The sequence below is a fragment of the Zonotrichia leucophrys genome, chromosome 12 (genome assembly GCF_028769735.1).
Source record: "Zonotrichia leucophrys gambelii isolate GWCS_2022_RI chromosome 12, RI_Zleu_2.0, whole genome shotgun sequence".
Lineage (NCBI taxonomy): Eukaryota > Metazoa > Chordata > Aves > Passeriformes > Passerellidae > Zonotrichia > Zonotrichia leucophrys.
The window spans coordinates 14852690-14870288 of NC_088182.1; the positions used below are offsets into that span (position 1 = coordinate 14852690).

Below are 17599 nucleotides of genomic sequence, written 5' to 3' on the forward strand. Positions count from 1 at the left end.
AGATGTTTTCACTGGCTCTTTACAGGTTTTGCTGACCAAACTGCAGTTTCATGTATTCTCAGACATGATGCAAATTCAGAACCAATCCAACCTTCCTCTGTCACTCACACTTCTGTTACTGAAGTAACATGGAAAATGTGTCATCCAAATTCCTCAGAATAAAAACCCCCAAATGTCTGCTGTCTGGAATGATTTCATTCCCTGTGAAAATTTAGAAGTTTAACAGTACAAATTCCTTATGCTCCATTCTTTCCATGCCTTACAGTGTGCTGTGCTCCATTAAGTGCTGTTTTGAAAACAGAAGTTTGGTTCTGCTCACCTCTAATCTCTTTAATTGCAGCTCAGGATCCTTGTACTCCTTCTCCGTGTTCCCCCTTTGCTGTATGTAAAGTCCTTGGACCACGTACATATGAATGTACCTGCAAAGAAGGATTTCAAGGAGACGGAAAGATTTGCCAGCCCATCAACCCTTGTGTTGACAACAATGGAGGCTGCCCAGAAAACTCCACAATTTGTGTTTACAGAGGTCCAGGAGAGGTAAGGGCAATAACAGCCAAAATTGGCCAGGGGAGATCTTCTCATGAACTGATGAATGTGTTGGTCAAATCTGCTCTCCTCACCTCAGATTATGCAAAGGGAAACCAGATAGCTCTTTTGTAGGATTACTCACAGAGTAAAAGATGGTGAATGCAGCACTGTGATCACTGTGTTTCCTTCCCTTAGGCAACGTGTGTTTGCAAGCCTGGGATGAGCAGGAGACCTCCTTCATCCGAGTGTTTGGCATTTCCCAGCGACTGCCGGCAGTACCTCTGCGACGTGACTGCCACCTGTGAAATTAACGCTCAGGGGACTCCTAGGTAAGCCACTTTGAAAACTGCAAATGAAGAAGCTTTTCCTGCAGCTAGAATGGAAACTTGGTTTGGATGAGCTGAATTTTGAAGAAACTGAGGGCGATCTCAGGACTACAGGCCAGAGTCACCCTTTGAGAAGAACCTGTTTGTAACAAACCTATTGGAAGAAGAGTTTGACATCAGTCATTGTAAATTATTGCACATGGGCCACAAAATGCTTTCAATCTGGGGTGGTAGAGTTTTCTTTGATGTGAGCTGGAGGTGTAGCTCCCCAAGCTAGTGATGGTAGAAGCTAATAATCAATCATTAAAAGGGAGATTGTGGTTGTTTGCTCACATTTGCACATATTTGATAATGAGGAATAAGACTTTGTCTCTTCTCCCAGACAGATCTGTAAGTAGTAAATATATTAGGTTTGCAGAGTGACAGAGAAGGGGTAAGTTGAGTGAGGAAACACCAGACTTCACGTGGTCCTTTGGAGCAAAACACCTACAAGTTTGCACCCATTAGATGGGAAATACTGCTGGATGGAGGATCATTTTTGTATAATGGCTTCTCAAACACCAGAGAAAACTTCCCTGAGAATTTTGTGTATTTTCAAGAAAAGGTGGAGCTTTTCTGAGACATTGAAGAGGGAAAGAGCAGTCCCATCTCCTCGATCCTTCCTTCTCCAATGCTGCTAAAACTATTAGCATCCACTTGCTCATTGTGTGCTCCAGGCCAAGACTGAAACACAGAGACTTCCCTTTCTGAAGATGTGCTATCACAGTGCAGGACAGAGTGTTCAGTGCAGTCCCTGCCTTACAGATCTGTTCCCCAGCAGCTGGCACTGAGCCCTCTGAGGCTGGACTGGAGTCAAATTCCTCCCCTGTGTCGCATGTCTTTGCATGGCTGACACAGAAAGAGCAGAGCTGATACTTGGACAAAGCCCAAACGGGAAAAAACAGCTTTGGTAGTTTCTGAGTGATGACTGCAAACCCGTGTGAACCAGGACAGAGATTTTCACATGTAGATAAGCTTTTCTGGAAAAGTCATTAACCTGTATGGGGCCCTCAGTGAGCTCCAGATGAACTGTAGCTACCTGGTGTGCTTGGGCTGGCTTCTCCCTGCAGCCAAGGGGTCACACAGGGGCTGTTTGATAGATCATCACATAGCCTGTGGGTTTTATGCATTACCTCAGATTTTCAGATGCTGAAATTACTACAACTGATTAAATATCTAATTAAAAGAGGTGCCAATAATTATATTGTGGCAATCTGTACTCTGAACTTTAGAGCAGACAACACTTATGTTGTTTGTATCTGAGAAAGATGCATCTCCATTCTCTTTGGGTAGATACAAATTGGCTTTCCGGGCAGAAATGTGAATCTTTTTTCCTGTCACTCAGTTTAGGCAGAAGTTACTCAGCATCCCTGGAAGAGTTCAAGGCCAGGTTGGGTGGGGCCCTGAGCAATCTGGTCTGGTGGAAGGTGTCCCTGCCCATGGCAGGGGAGGTTTGAACTAAATGATCTTTAAGGTTCCTTCCGACCCAAACCATTCTATGATTCTAAGATGTGGGAACTGGGATTGGTCTTCCAAGTGTAGATACTGACATGTTGTTCTACTTGGCAATTGTTGAATGTGTTGCAAACTGGTTTACAATGGTTTGTCATGTTTCATCCTTGCCTCATAGCTGTGTGTGTAAAGAAGGGGAGATTGGAGATGGGAGAAGTTGCTATAAAGATCTCTTGGGTGAGATAAATCAGCAGAATTTGCGAGGAAGGTTTATAAGGAAGCTCAACGTCGCCAAGAAAATGTTTGGTAAATGCTTTTTTATTTTGCTTGGGGGATGGAGCAAGCTGGGGACAGGGTAGCAGTGCCAAACTCCCTCTGCTTCCTTGTAAATGAATACTTGTTGCTTGCACCAGGCTGATACTGCGTAGATTGAATTGTGCTGTTAACAAGAGAAATATTTTTATTGCTGTGGTTAAACCATCACTGCCTAACTAGTTCACACTGCCCCTCTTTTTACAGCTTCTGGGTGCTCAACATTGCTGACTAAATATGGGCCCTTCACAGTCTTTGTACCATCCCTTCTTCCCATTCTTGACAGAATGGAATTCAATGTAAGTTTTCTTGATTTTAGCAAATTTTTGTCTTAAAGTTCTTTCCTGTTTCAGCTCTGCAGCCTGTAAAAACTGATTGACACAAGAGAGGAACTTTGGCATGTGCTATTTATAGAAATCATCTCTTGGGAATACTTTTCATTGTCTGGTTAAGTTGCAGCCTTATAGAGGATGTTACATCCCTCACATTATTTTTAAAAACTCTATTTCTTTCTTCAATACTGACAGAGTTTTTTTGTTTGTTTTCAATGTCAGGAAAGTCACTCTTCTGTATGACTGTTCTTAAAACTTTAAGTGGCTTTTTACTACCTGTGGGTGTGACTTTCAAAAGGGGCCAACTTTTACATCAATGTATTGGAAATTCAAACTGTGGTTAAAAATACTAACTTCTGGATCCATAGAAAATGCATCAGGAGAGGGCCCCAAGTTATCCAGTCAACCTGTTCCCCAAGGATCAGTTTCACCTAAATCAGTATGGACAGAAGATTTTTCTAAAAAGCAGCAATGATGATAAGTTCAGAGAAAAAATGAAGAAGCTAAATGTAATTTCAGCAGATTAGACCACCTGCATGGTCCAGCATAGGCAAAGATTGCACTTGGGGAGCTTTGGCAAATTTTATAATCTGGAGCATGCAAGGATAATTTTTAATTTGTCCAAGTCCAATGGGTTTCTGTCCAGAGGATTGCTCTAAAGTCACTTGCAGGTCAATCAATCTCCGTCTTGGATGTGCAGAAAAACAGGAGAGTTTTCCAGGGTGCTACTCCAGTGAATCAAAATGAAGAGGAAAGTTCAGTCTTGTATGCTAAGAATTTCTGTGAGTGTGTTAGCTGGGAGAAAGGTGGTGTTGTGGTAAATGAAGTTTTTGAAAGAACATGTAATTTTTCTTTTTTATGTGGGCTTTCCTCCCCAAAGGACACAGTTGCTGAGCAGTTGTGCAAAATGCACATTGTTCCTGGTCTGCACTTGATAGAGGACATGATAAAAGCCAAGACTATGTGGACCTTGTCAGGACATCAGCTGACATTCAGTAGCCAGGTGAGGAACCCCTGAGGGTCTGGGGCACTGTTTTCACATAGGACAGGCTGAACATGGTTTCCTTGATGGGCTTTCTTCACCAGAAAACCTTTTTCTGTGATCAAAACAAGAAGCTCCTTTGTGTAGTCTAAAGCAAGGTGATTTAAGACCAGACACCCCAAGCAACCACATCTCCTGTCTCACAGACAACCAAGAATCTGACATGTGAATGGTCTTTCCATGCTCTCTATGTGCACAATGTTCCAGAGGAGAGACCTTTTCCCTATACTGTCAGCAGCTACAATATCCGTGTGGCTGATGTGGAAGAGGCAACAAAGTCTCCCTTCAGAACTGAATGCTCCCTTGGAGTTTGTGTGCTTGGACACAGCCACATGATGAATATTTCCTCTTCTAGTTTCTCTTTTCCTCTCTATTATATTGTCCTTAGTCGTCCTAGCAAAGAAGTTTTCATTGTTGTGTTCTGACGTGGAAGGCTCTTTTTTCCTTTTCCAATTGACTCACATTTTCCGGTATCCACTGCTCTCTCTCTCCATCCTGGGCCTTTCCTGCAAACCCACAGGTGGCCAAGGGAGAGAGCCCTGTGTTTCCTCCCTGAGGATCCAGCCTTGGCCTCGAGGTCTAGGTCATAATACATCAAAAGGACAAAGCACTATTGGAGCAGGGGAATCCGAACTGAGTGTGTCAATGCTCCTTTTAAAATTCTTTCCTGTTTGTTTACTTAGGAGCTTTTTGATCTGGGAAGTCTGCACTCCCCTTCCTTTGTTTCAGACTCAGTCCTTGGTGATGTGAACTGAAGTTTAAGGCAGGGAGGAGCAATTCAAAATGCGCATGGTGAAATGAGTAGCACAGGAAAGCTGTGCTTCCCTGAACTTGAATCACAGCTGCAGACCAAGGCTTGGATGCTTACTTTGGGACACTCTCCCACACAGGCTGCAGGGCATGGATCCATACAAAGTGAAGGCACCAGACACCTGCCTTGTAATTCAGTGAGCCTGACTGCTCTGGACTTGTTATGAACACTCCTTGTAGGCACAATGAATTAATAAAAGCTGCAGTCAAAGCTGCACTGCCAGGATTGCCTCCAAATCAGCTATGCAGTGGTCAGGACATCCTTTTGTGATCCAGAGTTGTGATCAAGCCTTGCTCACACTCAAACTTCATTCTGGAGCAGGGTGTCCCAGATGAGGTCTTTTTTTACTGTATTAAGACTTGAAAGTACCACTCAGGATCAAAATATCACCCAAACTCAAGTAGGGTGGGATGCTTGTCTTACACCCAGGCCATCCCTTACATTTACTTTTTCAAGAGTAGCTCTGGCTGTGCCTTCCCCTTGCTGAGCCGTAAGGACTGGTTTATAGCTGTATCATGGTAACACAGATGAAACACAAGGAAATAAATTATCATCAATATTATTGTTATTGTTATGGTGATTACAATTATGATTATTAATTTTTATTATTATTATCACCCAGACATACATCAAATCTTTCCGGTATCAAGATCTGCCAGGGGAACTGTACAACATCTTGCAATCAAACCTCCCAGCAGCCAATGGCATCATACATATTGTCAACAGCCTCAGGAAAAAAACCAGCCCTGACAACATCAGAAACCCACAGGTACAGAAGCATTCATATTTATTTTCTTCTATGGGGCAGCAGAATAAACATTTTTTTAAAAGCAATTTTCATCATTAATCTTCCAAATCAGTGAAGCTTTCTTTTAAAGGGGAAAGGCTATTTATTTTGTCTTCATTTCTGACTAGGCCTGTTAGGTATTATTAAAATACCTTTTAAAGTAGCTAATAGTACTGCATAAGCTAGATAAAAATCTTGCAATGGTGCTTTTACAGTGCTTGGATGAGAAGAGAATTCTACTTTCATGAATAAAATCATAGCAAATGAGCTCCTCTGCTGCTGTATTTAACAGAATATGTATCTTACAGGACTAGTATTGAAAAGTATTTTTCACATAAAAATCAAACTCACATTTTCTTTAATTGGCCTGTAGTGCATTTTGAAATTATAATCAAAAAGTTGTCTGTGTGTTAAATGAGAACAAATAATCATTAGATTGTGCCCATCCCTTTGAGGATGATGGTCTCCTGTAGATCTTTACATGCAAACCACAAGCTTGGCCTTCCAGTATTTGTTCAGACCAGTATGGCATCAGCCCCAGCCATGTTTTTCCTCTTTGTATCTTCTTGCAGAAAACCATTGGTGAGATCCTTGCCTCAATGGAGATTTTCAGTAGATTTGAAACTATACTGGAGGTAAGCAAGTTTATATCTGCCCAAGAAGATATGAGGTATTGCTGCTATACAAAACCAGCTGCTCATTTGGGGGGAATTTTGAATGGCATTTAAATACATCTCAGTGCTTTGGCTTCCTTTCTGGATCTTTTATTCTGTGCCATTTTTGGTCTTTATTTTCTTATTTTACCTAAGGAAATGTAATGGAAAATATTGGAGTTTTCACATTTGTAAGGGATCTGGCACAAGAGTAAGGGTACATGCCTCTTTCCCATCTTCCCCTTGTCCCTGCAGAGTTGTTCTCCAGAGCATATTTAGTTCTTGACCACAGCTGAGTGTCTCTGTGTTTAAAGCATGCAGGGAGCATTAGACCAGAACTCCCTTGTTCATATTTGCTGTGCTCCCACCAGTGGTTTCCTTGTCCCAGCTGTGGTTCTGTGGCACTTACACTTCTGTTCTATCACACCCCTGTCCCTGGTGTCCAGTTGCCTCTTGCACATTTTGCTTTACAACAGATCTGCCTTTAATATTGAGCTGTTTAATACTTCCTCTCACTTCTGCTGGACCCCCCTCAGTAACCCATGTTAGATCCATGATGAAATCTTCTGTTGTTTTTGCAGAACTGTGGCCTGCCTGCAATACTGGATGGACCAGGCCCCTTCACTGTGTTTGTACCCAGCAATGATGCTGTGGATAAGCTGAGAGATGGAAGGCTCATTTATCTTTTCACAGAGGTGGGAGCCCATAGTACTGTAAGGCATCCTGAGCTGGCTGAGTTGCCCTGGGCTGTGCTGGACTGGCTTTGTGCAATGGATCTGGTCATTGCTGAAAGTTGTTCTTCCTGGGGGTGGCCAAACCATGTCTTTGTTTCTGTAAGGCTCTAGGAGAGAAGTGGGGACTGATGGAGCTTACAGGTTAGCCAGATTGCTTAAATCTGGTGTTTGACTTTCATTCCTCACCCAGCTTTGGGCAGGGGAAAATGAAGGAACTTATTCACCAAGTGAATTCACTGCTATAGACATTGGCATTGTCAATCTCTGATTAGAAGGAAATGTAGTTGCTTCCTCTTCCTCCTGAGCATTGAAGGGGTATCTAATTCTCATGTTCTCTTCTTTCCTTAGGGCATCAATAAGCTCCAGGAGCTGGTGAAACATCACATCTACACTTCAGCAGCGGTAAGGCAGGCAGCTCTGACCCCAGAGCTCCTTCAGAGCAACCCCTTAGCAATCCTTTTGTCTGACAGAGAGGTCTCAGTGTTGATGACTTCAGTTGGTGCTTCTGGGACTTCCCCTGGAGGAGCAGAGATGTGACTCTGCAGGATCTGATGAGGCAAAGTGTTTGCCATGAAAGGAGTTGCCAAAAGGGACAGCTGTGCTCTCTCTCCATGAAGGAACTCTTGAGTTTTCTGGAGTGTTGGTGCTCCCTAGTTGGATGGCCTTTACAATGAAAATATTGTCCAGCAGAGTTTGATGCTGTTCACAAAAATAAGAATTGTCCGGGTTCTCAGAACTCTCTACTCAAATAGTTACATTTCTAAGTACAGAAGCTGCAATTTACATTTTTTTTCTGCCTTAGAGCTTATTTTTTCAGTCAAAATATGTTCTCTATTATGCTTCTGGCTGAACTTTCATTGTTTATTGAATATGTCCTAGAAAAAACCATTATTAGTCTGACCCTACTTGCAGCTGTATTAGCAAGAGACACTGCTAGTGGGACTTGATTTCAGTAGTGCTGGACAGTTACCTAAACAAGGAATGAAAACCAAGGCAGCTGCTGTGTTTGTGGTGCTGCAAACAGTTCACACAAAGTCCTGGATTACCCTCTGACCCATTGCTTTTTTTTATGGTATTTCATGAAATGTAAACGTTAAGTCGCCTTCAGAAGTTTCTCAAGTGGCAGGAATCATGGAGGGATTCTGTAAGCTACACTGAAATTACCCTTTTCATGGTCATTTTTCATGGTACACCACCCCCTTGTGTTTTATTTCAGGTGGCAGTAGAGCAACTGATAATGATGCCACACATTGTTACAATGGCTAACCAGATACTTACCATCAACATCAGTGCAGATGTAAGTGTGAATCAAAACCCTTTGGGGCAAGCCCTTCTGTGCTAGGAGAAAGTCTGCACGTGGTTCTGAACTATGTGGTTTCAGCCAATCTCTGCTTCCTCCTCTGCTTAAAAATCTAGTCTTAAATGAGGTCATTGAATTAATTTGCTTCTTATCCAATCTGTAACTCCACTAGGAGTCTTGACCATTTGTGTGGTTTCCCTTGATGCTGTGAACCATCTGCTTCCCACATTGGCTTTATGTATTTGATCCTGTCTAATGGGCTAAAATTGTGTTCTACATCAGGGAAGAATTCTGATGGATGAATCAGGGATCCCCTTAAAAATGCGAGACATTGTGGCTTCAAATGGTATTATTCATACTTTGGATGGCATCTTCATCCCTCCTTCAATCATTCCCATTTTGCCTCACAGATGCAATGAAGAGCAACATAAGATTGTGATGGTAAGTCAGCTCCTTCCATTCTCATGCCCAAGCACAGCTGGTGCTTGCTGTGCACCCTACACTCACCTGGAGGGCCAAAAGCAAGCTGTGCAAACTGCATTTGGGAAACGTGGTCTGTCTGAGAGTTCCCCTGGTGTGAACTTTGGCAGCGCTGTCAGTGTTTCTTCTGCTTGCACTTGGCACTGCTTTCCTGCTAATGAGCACATGTTCCTTGTAGGTTGTTGTTCTTTCTGTGCCCCCATCCAGCCTTGGATTCCAAAGTACAAAATTTGCCTTTTCCTTTATGTGATCTTCTTCCCACTAGAGTTGCTGATTCAGCTGACAGTGCTTTGTTCCCATCTCTGTCCCACTGGTGTCCTGTAGCCTGGACAGGAAGCAGGCATTCAGCAGCAGGACCTACAAATGCTGTGCAGTATTCTCACACAAACTGTTTCATAGACCTTAGCTGAGGTGCTTGCTCCCCAGTTTGATCATTGGTAGCTTACTGAGGAAAGAAAATGAGACCCTGAATTTGGATTTGGAGAGACACAGTGAATCCCAAGGAGCCAGAGTGTCCACATAACTTGCTGATTCAGCGAATCTTGCTGCTTGGATTCCCAAAGATTTCCAGCCTAGCAGGATGCCTAGTGGCAGAGAAATTCAGAGAGTGCAGATAGATCCCAGCTTCAGGCAGGTGCAAACATCTGCTTGGACACATGAAGATTTTATTTAAGTGATAAACTTGGCTCCTTTCAGAGAATGGAAACTGATAGTAGTTAAATATTTCAGATACATTTTGTGTGGTTTTGGATATATGTACTGGGAACAGTAGCTCTGTAGCATTCTTGGCATGGGAAAGGGGTTCCTTTGAGAAGATTACATTTTTGCCTCTTCTTTTCTTAACAGGGCACTTGTGTGGATTGTGAAGCACTCAACAACAGCATTTGCCCACCTGGCAGCAAGGAAATGGTAAATATTTGTAGTTATTTCTGTAATTTCTTTGCATAATAACAAACAGGCACACTGACAGTTTCTGACTCAAGCCACTTTCAAATAAATAGGGAGCAGGAAAGGCAGCCAGCAGAGAGGCTTGCTAGGGGGTCTGTATCCAAGCCTTGTGGTCCCAAACTGTTGCCCACTCACTGCTCTGTACACTCTCTTATTCTGGAGTCTGCTTGATGAATCAATGTGGAGCATGGTGAGAAATTCTGATCTAAATGAAATTGTAGACTTGCAGCTTTTAGCACTTCTACTCTGCCTCAGGCAGAGCTTTCCTGCCCACATGCAAGGTTTGCCAGCTGCTCCAGAGTCTCAGAAGAAAACCTGATTCCACAAGTACCATCCAGTACTGCCTCTGCCTATATCACAGCCAGAGAATCACAACAATCTCTCTGCTCTGCAGAGGCTGAGAAACAGTTTGTTCCTGGCCTGTGTTCCCTGTTGATTCAGAGATGAGCAGAGCTAGCTGAAGGTGGAGGAAGGAGGAGTGTTGCTGTTTGAGTTATCCCATGCTGAGGTTAGCAGAACAGCAAGTTCCAGGAAATGGCAATGGGAAGGCCAGACCCAAGATGTTGTTTGTGAAAGCCAGAGAGGTGCTCACCGCCCTTAAACTCTTGAGTGTCCTCTGAGAGGTCTGACATTCAGAGGAACTTGCTAATGCTGTCTCAGCATGGATGTCTGAAGTAGAGATCTACAAAATCACCAGTTTCTCATTTGCCTCTCTGACTGAGGCTGACAAAGTCAGAATCACCTGAGGCCCAGTTCTACCTGTGCCCAACTCCAAGACAGGTCACTGAGCATTGTTCCAATGTTATTTGCAACCCTTCCTCTTATGTCTTCCTCTCTTCATCTCACCTTTGTCTTTTTCCTTCCCTCCCTCACTGTGTAATTCTCTCCTTACTCCTTCTATTCCCCACTATTCCTCCCTCCTCCCCTGTCCCCTCTCCTATCTTCTTCCTCCCCTCTTTCCTATCCTCTATTTCTCCTCCCTGCTGCCCTTATCTCCTCCTGTCTCCTCTCCCTCCCTTCCTTCCCCTGTGCTTGCTCTCTCCCTTATCACAGATGCTATTGTTAGAACTAGAGGGCAGCACCTTGGCTCAGGCTTGGGGACTCTTGGGAGCAGGAGGAGGCCACTGTGTGCCTTGGTCCATCCTAGGCCTGCCCCAGCTGTGTGCTGCTCACCTTGACTCCCCAGTGAACTTCCCCAGCTCAGAGATAGGCACAGCTGCTCTCTGCAGCAGAAAGAGCCAAGGGGAAGGTGACAGTGCTGGTGGCTTGTTTTGTTTGTGCAGGAACCAACACTGTCCCCCAAGGAATGTGTTTACATCCATGATCCACAAGGCCTGAATGTCCTGAAGAAGGGGTGTGCCAGGTACTGCAATCAAACCATCACGGTGAGTGGTATTTAGGAACACATTCCCTCTGGGACAGCTCAGTTCTGCCCTTCCTCATTCACCAGGAGCAGCTCTGACCTGAGGCAGGGGGCTGGATGGGAGCAGAAGGAAAATGTCCCCAGGACATCACATAAATGAGCTACCTGCTTTTCCTTTGTCCAGGAGAGCACAGGGTACCAACCTACTGCAGATGTTAGAAGGCAGCTCAGTTAAACCTGCAACAGCTAAATAAAATAAGGAAGCCATGATTGTTAACTGGAGTGTGCCAGCTTTAGCATTTCTCCCAGAGGAAGCTGAGCACAGAGAAAGTGCTATAAGCTGTGAAGTGATTGCATCCTGTTTATGAACCACTGTCAGATGGTTCAGGAAAGTCTGTCTTAGTCAATTTATGGACCTCATGTTTGTGTGCAGATCCTGAGCTCTCGCAGTGCCAACTGTATGTAATGATTTGTGGATGTTTCATTAAATACTGCTGATTGTTTGTATTATGATTGTTCTTCCTTTGGTCAGTCATGACAAGGCCTGCTATCTAGGACTGCTCCATCCCTCCTCAGTAATGCAGTTCTGGGCAAGGATAAAGTAAAAGTGAGTGGACCAGTGCTATTAAAGAATTAAAAGTTCATAAAAAACATGCATCCCATGTGTTGAAGTCACAGAGTAAGCAGAAAATAATGGTTTGTTCTGAGAAGAATTGGCTGTGAGCAGGAAAAGGTCATTGTTGAAAAATAATTTAGATGCAGGAGCTCCTAAGAAACACAGATGCTAAATACAACATTCTGTTTCCCTCCATGGCAGAGACAAGGACCAGAATTTGAGAATTATGAGCACAGGAGTACTCCAGGAAATTCTTGTTAAGTCATGTCATACCTTATCAATTTTGCTTTTTTTTTCAGCAACCTGGATGCTGCAAAGGGTTCTTTGGTCCAGACTGCATGCCATGCCCTGGGGGATTTTCCAGCCCATGCTATGGCAGGGGAAATGTAAGTGTGAAGGAACCTTCTGCATTGCAACGAGCAGGTGCATCAGTGTAGTTTGAGATAAGTACAACTCAGAGTTTGTGCTCCAGGGATAACCCCACAGAGGTGGTAGCAGAAGATCCAAGGAAAATTACATATATTTAGTGAGAATTAGGTTATGACTGTTGGGCACAGCTCTGGCTGTGTGGGATCTTGTATTACTACCACCACTCTTCAAAGTCCTGTTTGTTACTGTGTGTATCAAAGTACCTTTGGTGGATATTAATGCCTTGGCATTTCTCTGAGTTTCAATCACTTTGGTTTTTTCTTGTTTTCCTTCCAGTGTAGTGATGGCATTCAAGGGAATGGCAACTGTCTCTGCTTTGAAGGTTTCAAAGGCACAGCCTGCCACATCTGTGCAAACCCAAACAAGCATGGCGAGAACTGTGATGAAGGTTAGTAACTCTGATGGAAAGACTAAAGGAAAATTTAGAACAAAGATAATGGTGCAAATTCATATATATGGGATTCCATTCTGGCAAGACCAGCATCATGAAAGAAGTGACAGAAATGTCATCATGTGTGTCCCTTCAAACAACAGTGGAGAAAATATGTTTGATATGAGAGTGGTGATATTTCAGTGATGAAACATCAGCCTAATTTAGATCTCTCCTGTTAGGAAACAAAAGAGAGTTGACAATGACCTTGAGCTTGATAGCCTAAATTTGAGTCTGTTCTTACAGCCTATAGAAAACATAGACCCAGGCAGTCTCAGGATCTGTTCCCTGGCCAGGCTTGATTTGTGATGGATGTCTCTCAGCAGACATCCCCTCTATCAAAAAAAATAATGGAATGATTATTTGGTGCCACAAAAGATTGTGAAGGAAAGTTGGAAATCTATGACTGTGGTGGATTCTGGGCTTTCTGTACTCACTGATCTTACTGCATGTCCTTGACAGATTGTGGCTGTGTCCATGGTGTCTGTGACAACAGGCCTGGCAGTGGGGGGGTGTGTCAGTCCTGGTCCTGCAAGGAAGGCTTCACTGGGAAATTCTGTGACAAGACCTCCAGGAACTGTGGCCCCAGTGGGCTGTCCCAGTACTGCCACCAGCACGCTGTCTGCAGCCTCAATGACACAGCAAGGTCAGTCTGTGGCACATTCAGGGCACATTGCCACTGTACAGGGCTGCCACCCCTGTGGCTGTGTGTGTCTGTGTGCTTGGTGCACAGCATGCTTTGAGTGACTCAGCCAGCCTGCTAGCAATGAATCTTGCTTGCTTGAGAGACTGCTCTACCTGTGTCCCTTCTGTGTTTATACTTTTAAGGTGCATCTGCATGGATGGATATGAAGGGGATGGGTTTTCCTGCCAGCCCATCGACCTGTGCAGTCAGCCAGGACGAGGAGGTTGCTCACAGAATGTAAGTGGGGTCAGATTGAAGAGTGAGAGGCAGCTCCTCTCAATCAGAACAGGGATCCAGGGCTCCTGGGACTGTTATACATTTTGTGGGCTAATTTTTCCTGTCTGTCAGATGAGGTGGAATAACAAGTGCCTTGGCATAGTCATTGTAAAGATGTCAATCATTTGGGCTGTGCCAAAATGTGACACTCCAAGGATAGTTTGGCTGGTTCACACCAGATATTTTATCAGCTGCACAGATTAGCTGTACAGATAATTTTTTATTTGCAATGATATTCCCCTCAAGCTCTTCTAACACGTTACTTTCTCTGTAGCTTAACTGTGAGATCCAACACATATTCCCAGTAACCATCAACACTACATTTGTGTCCATGTGGTGCTTCATGTTGGAAATTACTGCCAAATGGTCAAACCTCATCATAAATTAGACCCTTCAGTTAGAGGAAGAGATTGGGCCATATGCAAGAGAATAGGATGGCACTGGGTACAAAGTAGGTCTTTTCCTGAGGGAGATCTGCCATCTATCATTGATTCCATCTCAGACATCCAGGCAGGAGATTGTGGTCCCCCTCTTCAGGGAATACTTTATTGTGTAATGGAAGAGCTTTACGCAATGATAATGAATGAACGCCCTGTGAGTTCTGAGTCACCTTAGACACAAGTGTCTACCTCTCTGAAAACACAAAATGTCTCCAGAATCACTTCATTATGAAATTTTCTATGACTTTTCTGGAGAAGATGCTTCCACCCCCAGTTCCCAGTGTTGTAATCAGAGTCGGTCAGTCAGAAATTCTCCACAGTGTGAGGAAGGAGATTTGTTGCTGTGTTTTCATTGCACTCTCTCCCTTCTGCCGGGTATAATTCCTTCTCTGTCCCTTCTTCTGAAGGCCCTGTGCACCAGTACAGGCCCTGGCACTGCCACCTGCCAGTGCAATGTGGGCTGGACTGGGGATGGCAAGGTCTGTGTGCCCATAGACAACTGCATGCTGGAGAGCAGAGGGAGCTGCCACCTGAACGCCAACTGCATCTACACCGGGCCTGGGCAGGTATGAGCAGAGCTGAGCAGCCTGGAGCTGGGGCTAACACTCCCTCAGCTGCTGTCAGGTGGCCTTGGACTGCCACAGGCAAAAACTGGGCTGGCCAGCAGCCATGCTTGCTTGTCCACTGCCAGAAACAGCAGCTGCAGCTGCAGCGTCACAGTGCACTTGCATGTGAGGTGCACTGGTGTGCTCAGGAAGTGCTTGACTCTTTGTGCAGCAAAGGGACAGGACTGCACTCTGTAACACAGCTTGACCATAGGCAACAGCTGCTGCATGGCCCTGTCCCAGACCACAGCATTGAAGAGCATGTGAGCTGTTCAGTCTGTGCAGTCTCTTAAAGGAGGAGGAGGAAGGTGCACGGGAGAGGAGACTTCTCAGGGTGCTGCTTCTCGCCCTGAGCATGGGGAGCATTGCACAAGGTGCTGAAAAAAGGTACAAAAGCTGTAGCAGATTTTAGTGAGGTGAGATGTGCAAGTACTCTCCAAGATATCTTCAAAGCAGGAAGCTTTGAAATTAATTCCTCTTTCTGCCATTCCCAAAGTCTGTGTCATTCCCTGAAAACTTGGAAATAAAGGAGGAAACCATCATCTTCAAGTGACCCCCACAGCCAAGCAATGCAGGGGATCAATGTGCTTAAGTAATCTGGCAGCTTGTGTGCTGTGATAGAGGATGATGCCCTGCTAAGGAAAAAACTCCACATTTCCAGGTCTTGAGGTACCAGGAAGAAAACTTGGGAAAATAAATTAAGGATAAGTTTTGCTGCCTTAGACATGTTTTGGATAGTAATGAGGATGCTCTGGTAAGTCTATAAAACTGAAATGTCTTTCTTGCAGAGCAAGTGTGTCTGCAAGAGGGGCTATGCTGGTGATGGCTACAGCTGTGATGCCATCAACCCCTGCCTCATGGACAATGGTGGCTGCCATGACCTGGTGAGTAGTTAAGGAGCTCTCCTCAGGCTGGCATGGCAGGGCTGGCTCACCTGCTCACTGACAGGTTTTGCAGCAGCCATGGCATTGAGAGAATTGCAAAGGTTTATGATGTCATCTTACTGGCCTGCACTGATGTGCTCCAAAGATGGATCCTCAGATTTTTGTGGGTCCACACAACCAAAGCAGTCAGCCAGGCTTGGCTGCATGAGGGGAACACTCAGTGCCGCCATAAAGGCAGCAGGGGGAAGGAGTTTGTGTGTGCTACTCTAGCCCAGCCCTTGGAAAGCCAGAATTCAATTCTGAGATGGGTGTAACACTACACAACCTGTGTTTGCTCTCTAATTTCTTCCTCCTTTCCTTGTATTTGCAGGCTACCTGTGTACCCCTTGGTGGAGGAGAGAGATCCTGTGTTTGCTCTGAAGGCTACTTTGGGGATGGCATGACATGCTATGGGGACATTCTAAAAGTTAGTGAACAGCAAATGTCTGAGCCTTTTTGAGACTGGAGAGAACTGGCTCTGCTCTCTCTTTGCTTTTCCCTGTTACCTGAGTTGACTCCTACAGCATCAGTGTGAAGCCCAAGTGTATTCCAAGGCCACAGGCACAGAAGTGATGCCAGCACTAATTATTGCCAGTGAAAGCATAATTTCTAAGCTGCCTCACCCCTGTGCAGGCAGCACCTGTCCTGTGCAATAAGTCATCTTTCCTTCATTGTTAGGAAAGTTTTTCAGGTCAGAGCTGTCAGGTCCATTTTTTGTCTTTAGAAATATCAAAGGCCATTGTGGATTCAATCTTTGGTCCCTAATACACATGAACTCATTGCAGATGAGTTGAAAAGAGTTTGTTTAATTGGAAATATATATTTTTAATGGCTGAAGTTTGTTTTTAGAAGTGCCCATCTCTCCTCACAATACATGGTGCCTGTAATGGTTGTGAAGTGAGAAGAATGTTGAAGTCATTGTTGCCAGATTCAATATTGCAAAGGGCTCCTCTCCCCCACCCCTAGTCCCTCAGCCCTGTACCCTGTGCTCAGCAGAGCTAACTGTTCTGTTGTTTCTATTTGAAAGGAGCTGGCCAGGAATTCCCACTTTGTAGGCTTCTACAACTGGGTTAAGGTAAGAGAAACCATGGGACACCCACATGGATAAGTTCTGTGGAAGTGAAGTCTGTGAATGAGTTTGTTAGAGGACAAGCAACTCCATTTACCTTTTTCTTTAGAGAAAACAAAGCAAAGCAAATGAGAAATGGTTACAGAGAAGGCATGTGGAAAAGCTGTGGAGTTGTGGTAGAATGAGGGTCATGAGTGTGTCTTGCAAGCTTTGTTTCTCACACAAGAGGAAGCTGGGGCTGTGTTACACCTAATTTTCATGGTTGTATCACCTGAAGTTCCTGGCCATCAAAAAACAGCACAGAAGGGGAAGCAAGGGTAGCATTAAACACTGTCTTTCAGAAGAGCACCCTTTGGGACATTAGACTGCAGGTTTGTTCCTTTTCTCATTGCTGCTTCCCTCCCTCTATGTGGGAATAAGAGAGATCCTCCAGAGACTGCACTAAGTGTGTGGAAACCCACTATGATGGACAGCCTCTAACTTGAGCTTTAGCTCACCTGACCTGCTGCACAGAAAATTGCTTTTGCCAGCAGTTACCTTGGTCCCTCCCCCAGAACTGATGCTGGGCATTCAAAAAGGATTATGGATATGACTGAACGTGTTTGAAAGAAAACTGAATTGGGAAGGTAGAGCTTAAAGCAGCAGGTCTTCCCTTGGCAATGAGGTGCCAGCTGTTTTGGCCTAAGCATCTGTGGCATTTCTTGCTTGCCATGCCCAGGAGAGGCAGGCGACCCTGCTGTGCTGCTGAGCACTGCCCTGTTCCTCCACATCCCTTTTACATGGCTGTGAGGGTGGGATGGCTGCTGGGGGTATTTTGCACTGTAGATGTGGCAGTGGCGTGTCTTATTTGTTCATTTTTGTGCTTTGGACAACAGAAATCTCTCTTCAGCATCCCAGCAGGAGCCAATGTCACTGTCCTGGTGCCATCAGAGGCAGCTATCAAGAACTTGAGCAATGCTGACAAAGATTTCTGGTTGACCCCTTACACGCTGCCATTTTTAGTCAGGTAGGAGGAGCCT

At 44.6% G+C, this 17599-nt stretch overlaps 1 protein-coding gene across 3 annotated transcripts in view; it reads left to right on the forward strand.

The window, feature by feature from the left end:
- STAB1 (stabilin 1) overlaps positions 1 to 17599 on the forward strand; it is a 51264-nt gene that overhangs the window by 12464 nt on the left and 21201 nt on the right. For all 3 annotated transcript variants that reach the window (XM_064724418.1, XM_064724420.1, XM_064724419.1), the window contains exons 9-30: positions 341 to 537; positions 724 to 857; positions 2524 to 2651; positions 2865 to 2956; positions 3870 to 3992; positions 5465 to 5611; positions 6202 to 6264; positions 6864 to 6977; positions 7365 to 7418; positions 8233 to 8313; positions 8599 to 8757; positions 9643 to 9705; positions 11028 to 11129; positions 12023 to 12109; positions 12429 to 12540; positions 13045 to 13228; positions 13411 to 13504; positions 14391 to 14549; positions 15377 to 15472; positions 15843 to 15938; positions 16539 to 16586; positions 17456 to 17586. In XM_064724418.1, coding sequence (XP_064580488.1) covers positions 341 to 537; positions 724 to 857; positions 2524 to 2651; positions 2865 to 2956; positions 3870 to 3992; positions 5465 to 5611; positions 6202 to 6264; positions 6864 to 6977; positions 7365 to 7418; positions 8233 to 8313; positions 8599 to 8757; positions 9643 to 9705; positions 11028 to 11129; positions 12023 to 12109; positions 12429 to 12540; positions 13045 to 13228; positions 13411 to 13504; positions 14391 to 14549; positions 15377 to 15472; positions 15843 to 15938; positions 16539 to 16586; positions 17456 to 17586 — 2464 coding nt within the window. The remainder of the gene's footprint in view (positions 1 to 340; positions 538 to 723; positions 858 to 2523; positions 2652 to 2864; positions 2957 to 3869; positions 3993 to 5464; positions 5612 to 6201; positions 6265 to 6863; positions 6978 to 7364; positions 7419 to 8232; positions 8314 to 8598; positions 8758 to 9642; positions 9706 to 11027; positions 11130 to 12022; positions 12110 to 12428; positions 12541 to 13044; positions 13229 to 13410; positions 13505 to 14390; positions 14550 to 15376; positions 15473 to 15842; positions 15939 to 16538; positions 16587 to 17455; positions 17587 to 17599) is intronic.